A 13270-nucleotide genomic window follows, 5' to 3' on the forward strand; every position below is an offset into this window, starting at 1 on the left:
GTAAGTATAAGAATCATCTAAAAATATATTATTCTATTATTTGCTAAAGAAAACACAATTTATATGAAATTATATTTTTCTTGAATAAGATACAACAAAAAGATCTTTCTAAAGATTTGAAAGCCTGTATGTATGAAAAGTTAAGTGAAAATGCTGATTTCTATTTCATACAAATAAAATCACAAGATACTTGAGTAGCAGACGCAAACATTTAACATGCATGTTAACTATTATAATTAAAACAATACAAATCTAGAAATTATTAAACTACGGACTTCTTATAGTTATGTATAAGGAAAGAAAACAATATTATTTACGAAAACTTTCTACAAAGATTCTAAGAAGAAGAAAGATTTCCTGAAACAGTAGGTACATACATATTTAAAAAAAAAGACGGGTTGCACTGGGGGAGTGCCGGCAGAAGTGAAAACTTGATTATTAACGTTGAGCATGTTTGATATCCATCCGTCTTACGCTTTTTCGATCAGGTCACGTGTCCTGACGCGAGTTTAAGATTTTACCATTACAGAAAAAGTGCTCAACGCCGCTAAAGAAGTTTTCACTTAAAAAATCGTAAGTCGTAAATCGTCAGTGTACCATTTACTTAAATATATTTTCAAACTTTAATAAAACATTACTGTAATACAATGTCTACAATATATTTTATCAAACTTAAAGTTCAGTTTTCATGCCATGAAAAGCTCTGAATTTCTGTACAGCCTTAAATACATCTTTAGCGAAAACGTCCGGCAGTTCGAATGCTATAAAATGGCCGCCTTCATCCAAGACCGTGTTACCGAGGAGGTTGGTAAACTTTATACGTAAAATGCTTGGAGGTTGGTAGAATAGTTCGTTCTTCGCTTGTAGCGCCCATGTTGGTACTGGTGTTGTATATCTGGTATAAAAATATTAAAAATAAAGTTTTTAAGGGTAAGAAACTATTTTCACAGGCTAGGCGTTGCTCCGGTTTGGCAAAAAGACTGAAGTTCGAATCCTTTTTCGTTTCTCATTTAAAAAGCATAGGAATGCTATATAACTAAAATATTAAAAAGCGTTGTTATTTTAATAAGTTCTAGGTTATCTATAGGTATGGTCATTTTTAGATGGGTCAGGCATGGTGATCACAATGTATGTATGTATATTTGTTGCTCGTTCATGCGATAACCACTGAATAGATTTCCATGATATTTGAGAGGGATGTAGCTTATGTATCAGAATATATGCTGTAGTAATTCTTGCTATAGCCCGCGGGCGAATCCCTGAAATATCTAGTTATTTAAATATTCACACTTTTCCTCACTTATAGGCTTTTTATTTAATTTAATAAATAATATACTTACTTATCCAATCCCAGTCCACGATTCTTGTTAGTCATAGCTTCAGAATACAATCTCATAGATGTAGTTATACTATTACTAGCCCAATACATCATTAGGTTATCGATCAGCTGTTCCCGCGTGAACTTGCTGAGGCCGCCATCTTGTGACGCGCGATTTTCGAATTTGGTCCAAGATGAGAACTTTTCTAGAATATACGCTAGCAGTCCGGTTGGTGAGTCGGTTAAAGCGATACCTGTAATATTTGTTTTATTATAAAAAGTGAGTTTTTAACAATATTTTAAAATCTATACTTATATTATAAAGGTGAAGAGTTTGTTTGTTTGTTTGAACGCGCTAATCTCAGCAACTACTGGTCCGATTTTAAAATTTATTTCAGTGTTAGATAGCCCATTCATCGAGGAAGTCTATATATCAACACGCTAAGACCAACAGGAGCGGAGCCGCGAAACCGCGTAATACCTACTAATTCTTTACAAACAATAATAATTTACACACTCTAGAATTTAGATCACCCTTACATTTTAAATAATTTTCTTCACTTACCAACAGTATCAGGTTTAGTGGCTTGCAAGTGGAAATATCCGAATTCCTCCATCAAATACGCAAAGAACTTGGTCAAAGGGTACATGCGGTCTGTGAGCTGAGGTTCCACTACAAGGGATGGAATGAAGGCTCCCAAAACTGTTTTCAATTGGGACCAGCCATTCTGGAAATAATTATCAGCTTGTAATAATGAATAAAGAAAGAAACAAGCCTTATTGGCGATAACAAATTAAAACTATCTTATATGGTAGATATGGCAATCGCGACAGACTGTTCTGGAAGTAGTTTTAGTAGTCGAAGTAAATAAATAAATAATATTGATTCTTTGAACCTTGTATCAGAGGTAAATAGAAAACACGTTAAACGGCGTAAACACCTTATTTAGATGGAATTTATAATTTCTGTGTGATAAAAGAAGAAAGAAAGAAAGAAAGAAGAAAGAAAATACGTTTATTTTGTAAACAGTAAACACAAAAGTGTTTAAAGCAAAATAAAGATTTTATTTATTTTATTTTATTTATTTTAGTAAGACAGAGTATCTAAGACACAATACATTAAAAGCAAAAATAAATGAAAAATATATCGTAAGCGTAAATACTAAAAAGGATCGAGTTCAGCATATGCCAAGATTGAATATCTGTATCAGGACACAAAATTCATAACAATACAAAAATTAAAACCAATTTAAGAAGGTATCTACTCTAAAATCGCGTTACAACAAACCATTTATTTTTATTTTTATAGTAACTCTTACTTATTTTCTAACGAGATAACTCAATACCGATGAAACATCGAAAATCTAACTAAACGATAATTACTTACAGAAATGAACAGCATATTGGAATGATATCCCAGAACCTCCTTAGGGAAGAGCACAGTCATGGCGCCCGCGACCCCCGCGCCCCAGTCCCCCCCCTGCACGTAGAACTGCTTGAAGCCGAGCTGCTTCATCAGGTTGCGGAATATCACGCCCATTTGAGCGGGACCTAAACCGGGACGGACTGCTGGCTGTAAGGGTTAAGTATAATAATCTGTACAGTGTAGAATGCGAAGAGAAAAAACTTCACTCTTGTTCGCTATATTAAAGAAAACTTAGATCATTACTTAATTATTTATGAAAGAAAATAAAATTTTGTACCCTTAAATCTTGTATAAATATAATTATGTAGAAATATATTTGGCCGTCTTTGGCCATTAATGGCCGTTCCCAATATTCAAACTACGGTTATAGATAGACAGCTATCTCCGATAGCTAGTAAGGCTCTATCTATCGTAAGATAGATACGATATTGGAAACGGCCATTACTGGCTGACAGCTGTCAAAACGTTATTGGGACGCTCAAATAGACAAATTCAAAGAGAAAAATATACCTCTAGAAGCAGTTAGGCCTCCAGACGACAGATAGCGATCAAAGATAGGTTAGCTTATCGCTAGTAAGCTTATTGGGAAGCCAAAACAAAAGATAAATAGCATTTCCTATCTTTAGTAGGGTCAAACCGAAGATAGATACGACATTGGGAACGGCCATAGGTTGGTTTTATATTTTATCAATCACATCGTTGTGTTAAAAAAAGAGAACAAAAGAATACTTATGTCGAAAAATTATTGATGCATTAAGATATGATGCAGATGCATATGCAGAAAGATAACAGGCGTCACATTCGAATCATAAGTCATTTGTAGGATTTTTATATCTCCCACTAAAATTACCTACACAAATCTTTATTCGTGTATTAATTGCAGAATCATCAACATTCAGAAAATGTGCTAGAAATGCTGTAATCTTACATCAGAAAATCCGTATCCCGGGAGGCTTGGTACAATCACTTCGAACGCGAAGTCATAGCCGTCTTGTTGTTTAGTCAACAAGGGAATTGCTTCGTAGAACTCCCGGACAGAGCCTGGCCAGCCATGTAATAGCAGCAGAGGTACTACATTCACCTTGTCGGAAACCTGGAAGACAGGAATAAAAATAACTACATGATTTACTTGTAAATAATAATAATATGTGTAATTTTGGTGTGGTAGTGACTAGTGACTAAATCTGGATACCCTTTTCGTAGTATATTATTATTAGTCTGTGCCCTTTTGAAAATACGTAGTATAGAAACACAGACTACTTCGTATACTAATAGAAAGTATTTTTAATAGCCAGTGCTATTATTTTGAGAGTCTTCCTAGATGTCACTACGTACAAATAATTGAAAGTTATGTCGGTAGTTTACTATTTCACGTGAAAGTTCATAGATGGCATTGCTTTATACTCACATTATTTAGGATTATAATAACGCATAGAGAAGCTGAAGAATTTGTTTGATTGTTCATTTGAAAGAGTTAATCTTGGGAACTACTTTTCGAATATTATAAAGTTAATATTAAAGTGAACAGTAAATTTATTAAGGAAGGTTATAGACTATAATATGGCTATCACGACTGATTCTACCATGGCCGTGGGTTAGTTAGACTCTATGTATCTCTAATAACCTTATGTAAACAGGTGTTGCTATGAAGATACAAGCACACGCTTCCATTGTATTTACTTATGTACTTATTTAGTAGGTACGTAAACAAATGCAAGCAAACATTGTATGTACTACAAAATACAGGATAATTTTGCTTACACACGAACTAATACTTTTTTGTTTCTTTTTGTAGCATTTACATATCGTTCACATGAAATAGGTACGAGTACGATTACATAAAAATTGAAACATATCAGATTACTATAGCTGTTCCGCGCGGTTTCACCCGCATTGCTCCGCTTCTATTGGTCTTAGCGTGATGATATATTATAGCCTTCCTCGATAAATGGGCTATCTAACACCGAAATAATTTCTCAAATCGCACCAGTAGTTCCTGAGATTAGCGCGTTTAAACAAACAAACAAACAAACTCTTCAGCTTTATAATATTAGTATAGATAAAAGTAAACATTACCTCAGGTTTAACTCTGATGAAGTGTATATCCAGTCCTTGCACATTGGTTTTAAACTGCGGGTATTTATTTAGGAACTTCTGCCTTTCAGCAAATGGATATTCCTCTGCCCAGTATTTCACCCATGGCGCTAAAGCCTTGCTGTTGAAGCCATATTGGAATCCAACATCTTCTAACGGCAGAACCGCTGGTCTGTGGCTTTTTAATCTCTGTCTGAGGTCTGTTATTAGCTGGGAATATAGCAGTATTTATTAATCGGTGATGTTTGTGTTGATAATATTATCAGTGTGTTTTTAAATTTGATTTTTGTTACAGTGATTAACGCGAAACGCGTTCGGTGTTACTTTTTCATCATCATCATGGACAAAAAGCTTGTTACAAATTACCAGATTAATAAAATAATTATTACTCATGAACTTTATATTTACAATCGTATCATGTTAATCTTTGCTATACCCTCATAGAGGCCCGTGTCCCAGCAGTGGGAATATGGGAAGATGATGATGATGAATCTATAGCATTTTTCTTGATACATACCTCAGCAGAGAAGTTAACTTGGAAGGGGCGAATGCTTCTATCCTCCTTCCCTTTCATCTCCTTTGGCCCCCACCACTCCTCCAAATCTAACTGGGGTGGGGATTGGGGCAGCAGCACTTTAGCTGCATACCAGACTATGCCGGAAATTATGAGCACCGTCAGCGTAAAGAACAGCATTTTTGCCATCTGTAAAATATAAAGGGGACTTTTAGATTGTATTTAACAAAATAACGTAAAAACTTTTATTTTCCGAAGTAGTGGGACACAAAAAGGGGACCTAAAAAAAATAAAGACCTAATACCTAAAAAAATCAAGAAAATATACATTTTTTCGCATCTGGCTAGCCGCTTCATTAATGGCCTAGGCTCTTGATGAAACAATTTCAATGTTCCTTTCACGTACCGCGATGATATTATATAATTATTAATTACGTTATTGAATGAAAATGTATTAATTGAATGTATGTTTGTTGCCAAATTAAATACTTAACTATTTTTCGATAAAAAGACTCAGACAAATAATTACTGGACATACCTACCTAATCATAGATAATATGCAAATACAATATATTTAATTATCTTGTAAAAATGAATACATATACCTCTTATTATCTCAATTTATTATCTCAATTTGTAAATGTTGCATCAGATGTATTTGAAATTAATTATTTATTTGCAAAAAATCTCTAATAAATTAGAATGCGAAAGTCCGTTCACCTTTCGATTTGGTGTGCAGATTAGAGTTAGAGCTCTGAATGGAGATATGATAGGTTTTATCCCGGGAATCCCATGGAAACGTGAACTAAGAATGCGGGTTTTTCTTTGACTATGACGGGCCGCGGGCGGAAAACAATTAAAATATGTGTATAAAAGCATTCTCGAAGACATCAATTTTAGAAGTTAATTTTTGCGATATATTCATAATAAAATCTCAGAACAATAGTACCTATTCCTTGATTTCCTTGTTAGTTGTTCTGTTACCTTTACCTCTAGGATGTCGCAAATTATAAAACAATTGACTTGCGAGACTGGGTCTATTGACCAAAGCTAAGGGGAACTATACTTCATACACCTACTACCTATAGTACTTATATTATCTGTGCCTCCACTACTACAATAATTTGACAGAAAACATCGTAATGTACATAATATTAGAAATAGAAAACTTAAAAGTTATTAAAAATACACTGAAAAATCTACTATGTCTATTCTTGTAAAAAAAATGGGAATAAAACATAGCTTTATGTTCATTGTTTTAGAGAAAAGCAAAGGTTTTATGTATGTAAAAATACTTAAATTCTATTATGTATAAGGACAGGCAAACAAACACGATTAGAAATTATTATTTACTTGCTTCTGGGCCAGTATAACCAGCCATGGTTTATTAAGGTATAACATGAATTTGCCAGTCAGTTCAATTCACGGCGTAAACTTTCTGGAAATAAGTGGTCATAATACGGCCCCTGTTTTCCAGCTAATAAAGTATCAACTAAAAAAAATAGGCGGCGTAAAACTTAAACAAACCATGATTACTTACCTTATCGTCTTGAAAAAAAATATGTAAAAAATACATAATGTCACATAAAATTTGAAAAAATGTAACTAAAAAGTGAAACCTTTTCACGTAAAAAGTATAGCACAGTAGCACTGTTCTATTATTTTGTACTAATAATTAAATAAATTATATTACCTATTTTATTAAGCATAAAATTTAACACTAGTTGTTTATACTTAGGCGGAAGGTTTTTAAATGATTTTATATAGTGCCGTTGATTAGTTTTATTTCATGTGAATCATTTTATGGTTCCGGAGTGAAATTTCAAATTAATTCTGGTAAAAAAAACTAGCTAGCGACCCGCTCTGACTTTGTTTTATTTGTCTTATGTAGAGATTATTTACGAAATAGAAATAGAAATAGATTGATTAAAACATAAATGAATTGCATAACAACATAGGGATACTAAAATAATCTATACTAATATTATAAAGAGGAAAGGTTTGTATGTATGTATGTATGGTTTTCACGCATTAACTACTGGACCGATTTTGATGAAATTTGGCACAGATAATCTTTAGACCCTGAGAAAGAACATAGAACATAGACCAACCTTTTATTGCGAAATATGTAAGTACCGCGGGCGAAGTCGGGGCGGACCGCTTGTAAATCTATAAAAATACTGCCCAAGCCATTATGGCCCAAGCAAACGTTGTTTGCTCTATTGCCCCTTTTTCGTGTTTTCTCTTCATAAGAAACCTTCTTTTGTGTAAAAAACGTTTTAAAGACTTGGCTGCGTTCTCGAGTTTTACGCTTAGCGATTAATTTTAATTATGTACCTTACTAACAAGAATAGAACCAATATTATACCATTGTCATGAAATCGTGACAATTATTCTGAATGAAGGAATGATAACACAAAGTAAACCCATTTTGTAACATGTTTTCGTATTTCACTTTAAATCTACCTTAAATTATGGTGAATACATTACACTATTTAAAACGTAACCTAACACAAACTACAAAATTTTATGTTTTAGAAGAACTGGCGCCAAATTCTCTTTTTAAAATTAGGATAGATAAAAAAAGCTTTCGCTCTCGCTCTCCAAGCTCTTACGCTCGCGCTTGATTTTTACTTTTTTTAATATTTTTTAGTTGGACTGTGGCAAAGACGTAATATTTATCTTTTTTTATGGTCTGTGGTCAAATTTTCAAACTTTTTTAACTTGGCCCATTTCGACAGCGGATTTTACGGGAAATTTTGAACAATTTGCCTTCTGACTTCGTTTCGTCCTAAAAAGGTGTTCAAAGTGGTCACTGGTCAGTCATCATATTCAGGTCTAATAAATAACTACTTTACCTACATCTCCTAATGAATGGTCGTTTTAATCTGCTTGCATGTCTCAAAATTCATTAATATTTGTGTAGGTAGCCTTATTATTTTTTTTGTTCATTTCAAATGCAATGAACACATAAACCATCGCTTTAAACAAAATATTTTTTAGTTATCCCAAAAATATTTTTCTTCATAATTAAATAGAACCCACAATTTTATTCTATTTCGCCTTGATCAGATTTTCATCTATTTTAAATGTTAATTACCTTATATTTTGTTTTATTATATAAAGTGCATAAAAAACATGGAAAAATAAACAAATACAAACACAAAACATAATTTATTGCAATGATATGCTGATAACGTTTATTTTACATTTTTATCACACCATTAGAATTGGAATAATAGATTATTATTTATTATCTTATATTATAAACCGCATAAATTGAATTGTAGTGAGCGCCTTGACCGCGAGTGGCTTCGATTTAACATTTTTATATGGCCGCATTATAACAATACTGTATGTACATATTATTGTACAATATGTATTTCTCATGTTGACAGGGTACCGGTAGCTAGCAAGCAATTTGTAATCCGTTATATTGTTGTATCATCGTGTTATCAATTAATAAAAATCTTGTAAAGTTTTTATTTAAAATTCAAATTAATGTTCATCTATTTCACATGCATATTATTCATATTGATTGGTATCAGAATGACATAATATTGCATTTGAATCGACTTGAGTAAAAAAAGTATAAATCGAGAAAACTTTTTAAAAAACATCAAAGGTCATAGAGTAGTGACTTTTAAAATTTTAATAATTTGTTTGCCGTAACTACCGGCCGGTTTTAACCATAGAGTCTAGAGATAAGATAAAAAATCGATAACTCGTACTCTAAATAGCATTAAAAAAAATTAAGCATTTCAAATATTTATTTCATCATTTCTGAACATAGCTGTTATTTAATTAAAGTTTTCTGAATCAACCTGTGTTTTTGTTTCTAAGATAACCTCAACGTTATTAAAATAGGTTAGTCAAGTTTTTATACATTAAAATAGTAAGTACATATTATTATTTAGATACATTACATATTATACTGGGAAAAACGTTAATATAGCGCTTAAAATACGAATGTAGATAGGTAAATATTAAATAGTGTGTAGGTATTACCTTTAATCGTGAACTACAGCAATTTATACGTCTCAACCCACGATTGAATATTTTTAAACTGTTGAATGCTCAAGCAGTGTACTAAATGATTATGAATATTATTTTGTTGAGATATGAGGTACTCAAGTATGTATTTCTATACTTGAATGTAATAATATCGAGGTAATGATTTATGATACCGAGTCAATGTAATCGTACCTAACTACACAACTTGTTTTAATATTACCTTGGTATTATATTACAATAACCTTACAATAATAATCTTTGATCCAAACAATGTACAATATAGTTTTTGCTTTACATGTAGCAAATGACGGTACAAACCTAAGATAATAAAATATAAGCAAAAACATGCATATAATTACTAAAACTTGCAAAAAATTAATGCGTTAAGATTAGCGCCATCTGTACAAAATCACTAGAACTATATTAAAAGTTGTACCGCTAGTCTACCGCATGCACCTTGCATGCTATAAAATAATTTCTAGTTATTATGATAGATGGCGCTTTACTCAATTTTAAGAATCATAGATTTAATTATTCAAAAAAAAAACCCATTTGCAATCTTCAAAAGTTAATATTAATTTATATTCGTTATGTAAAATTCTTTAAATATTTTCAACTAGTGATCCATAGTATTTGAAAAGGAAAATTAGGTACTTAAGTATTCCTTCATGAAAATCATCATTACTTACTTTCAAATTTAAATAAAAGTTATATGTGTTAAATGACAAAATTTACTCATAAAATATTATATTGTTCCTGTTACAATTATTGTTCTCTTCAGTAGAAACTAAGGTCAAACTTACCAACTTCTCAGCTGTATGGTATGAAACTAAGGGTTTAAATTTTAATTGTAAATCACAGTGCTGTCAAATGTAATTTACTTATCTACATTATCTGCCTATCTGAAAGTATCATTGCATAGTATCATCTAGTACTGATTGTTTGATAAGGTAACAATGATGAGTGATGACATTACATAAAATTAATTATACCTACATACAAAAAATCCTTACTGTCTGAATTTGATAGTTTTGGTTTTATGGCATTCAAATGCTTCATAAATATAAATTTATAAAGCATTTGAATGCTCGAGTCCCGCCTTGTGACCGAATTTTTTCTATTCGTTATTAAAAATTATATCCTTACTGTCTGTATATGCAAACTTGCGTTTGAGGTAATTTTTGTTTAAAATGACGTAGGCGTAATAAAATAACGACATTACAAATAAATCTATTTTATTAGGCATTTCAGCGTTACACGATTTATCTAGAATAAAAATTCATTAAGTTTGAATGTATTAAATTAATAAATTATGTGAAGTGCATCTCATAGTTTCACTACATGCTTTATTGTCGCAATATTATTGTCATAATATATTCCTAAATATTATAGGATATTTGATAAATAATCAGGGTGTGTTATATTAAAGATAACAGACACCTACTTTATATAATATAGAATGCATACGTACCTACATTTTGTTATATGTCAATACTGATAAACGATAGGCACAACATAATTTTATTATCCAGTGAAAATATATTTTTTGCTATATAGTTAGCTCTATTAAAATTGACATAATTAAATTATTACATTGATAATATAAAAGCAATAAAAAGCCAGTAAAATAATATTATGATTAACAATATTCAGCTCCCTTTGTTTATCAAATTTCCTCTGTCACAAAAATGTTCACATAGCAAGACCCTACTTTCTGCATTTTCACACAATTTCATACAATCTAGATTCATTTAATAAAACACTAAGCTAATTAAAGCCGTTCTATTTTAATTATCTACCTTATTATATTAATAATTGTTTTTTTATTATCATATTGTAAAAAGTATTAATAATTAAACTATGATTTGAGAAATTATAGAAAGAGGTACATATACTTTAGTGGAAAATATATTGTAGGTAGGAAAAATAATTTTAATGTAAAACCAAATAGTTAGGAAAATATTTCTTGAAACATAATATTCATACACAAAATAAATAGCCTATATAATTGATTTCATTAACATTTTTAATCCTATAGACACATTAAAACAGTTTTTTTTATATTAATTACATAAACATGACTTGGCCGTTATCATAGACAAATATATAAACCCAATATCATTATATTATTCGTCCATGCCGTTATAACAAAATTCAATATCAGATTCACAACGGTACCATAAGATTGTTTTGATTCATAATAATTTTCTAAGTTTAATATATTATTGTCTAAGTTCTAAAACAGGAATTATATTTTATTCAGGCACGCTAACACATCACAAGCTAAAAGGCTAGGCGTCACCTACGGCTAGTTTACACAAGTGAAAAGAATATATTAAGTAATATTTATAATCTGTGGCATCTGTCATTTGGAAATATCTTCGTATTTTTTTTTCTTTTATGCCATTAATTTATTGGATTAAAGCCCTAAATAGAATCTTCAAGTAAAAATAAAAAAATCTTACATTAAGTAAGTACATCAGTTATTATATATTACTTTTTATTATTTACGATAAAATATTTTTATCCAACAAAAATAATAGGTACTCTATGTAAAGGAAAAGTAAAAAAAATAATTAAAAATTATTTCTGACAGCTGTCACAGTTATTTTTTTTATAAACAGACGAAAGATTTTAAAAATAATATGAATGGCAGTAGTGAATAAAAACAAATTTCGCTGTTTAAATCAGCCATAAATCAGCATAGAATATTGATGGAATAGTTTTAAATTGACAGTTTTTTTCAATTTCATTGACAAAATAATATGTTCATCTAAATATACTTGCAAGCGTTTTAAGAAATAAATGAAAAATATTTACAATTTTCTATAAGTTGTGAAAACCATTGACATCCAATCTACTTATTATCCATACAGCAAGCAATTATTTGGAACATTTGAAGCTATTTTTCAATAGAATATTAATAATTTTTATTATAAAAATCTAGAAAATGTATAAATTCACAACCTATTAATTTGTCTATTTTACTTTTAATATAAGATTGTGATTTTATGTTTTTTTTTTTATTATTTGGGATCAAATCGATTAGCCGTAATCCTACTAGCATAATTACTAAATACTAACTAATTTTGGGTTCTAGGCCTCCAATTTAATAATATCTTTCTTATTTACATTAACATGTCAATTCGAAATTATTTGTTTAAAATATTATTTATTATAATAATTTTTCGACAAGTTCATAGCTTTAGATATCAGAATATTCCATGAAATTAATATTCACATCATTGTTCCATTTTTGAAGTGAAACTTCTCCAGGCGTTGAGAGTAAAATTTCAAGGTCGTGTCATGGCAATGCCGTCACGTCATGGTGTAAGGCGACGATTTTGGTACCTTTAAATCTTGCCAAAGAAGTTTCACTTCTGACACGTGTGCTTGGCACACACGCTCTTTCTTAAGAATACACAATACATACTTAGGTATAGGTACATATATTGATTTCAAGAATAATTATACTCATATAAAAGAAAACAGTGTTGGTTCTTATCAACGACTTCCTAAGGACTAACTACTAATACTCATTTAGAAATAAAATCCTATTAAATCTAACATTAAACAATTGCATACACTATTATTTAAAAATAATAACATATTAGAATAAATAAATTATTAAATTCCTTTACAATTATTATAAAATAACATGATCAAAAATTACTTCAGTATTTTATTTCAGCATAACTTTATTGTCATATTTTTAAAAGTATTATAATTATATTTTAACAGTGATAAACGCTCAGATAAATTAATACAAATAACTATGTATATTAACAAAAAAAAATAGATTTATATAGAGAATCTCCCAATCGTAACAATTCTTTAAAAATAATATTTTATTGTCAAGTTTCGATTTAAACTATGTTTAATTTATGCGTAGCCGTTGGTTTATC

At 30.4% G+C, this 13270-nt stretch overlaps 1 protein-coding gene across 1 annotated transcript; it reads right to left on the bottom strand.

The window, feature by feature from the left end:
* Positions 1 to 239: 239 nt before the first annotated feature.
* On the bottom strand, positions 240 to 9438 carry LOC149898504 (juvenile hormone epoxide hydrolase-like). Its single transcript, XM_090115024.1, has 8 exons — positions 9360 to 9438; positions 5356 to 5541; positions 4821 to 5048; positions 3673 to 3837; positions 2706 to 2891; positions 1884 to 2046; positions 1341 to 1572; positions 240 to 895 (listed from the first exon to the last, which is right to left on the bottom strand). Exons 2-8 carry the CDS (start codon positions 5539 to 5541, stop codon positions 673 to 675), a joined length of 1383 nt encoding a protein of 460 aa, XP_089971150.1. The 5' UTR covers positions 9360 to 9438; the 3' UTR covers positions 240 to 672.
* Between the last annotated feature and the right edge of the window lie 3832 nt (positions 9439 to 13270).

This window comes from Colias eurytheme, chromosome 22, assembly GCF_061535395.1.
Source record: "Colias eurytheme isolate Ceu_HAF_F1 chromosome 22, ilColEury1 Martin Lab GWU primary, whole genome shotgun sequence".
NCBI lineage: Eukaryota > Metazoa > Arthropoda > Insecta > Lepidoptera > Pieridae > Colias > Colias eurytheme.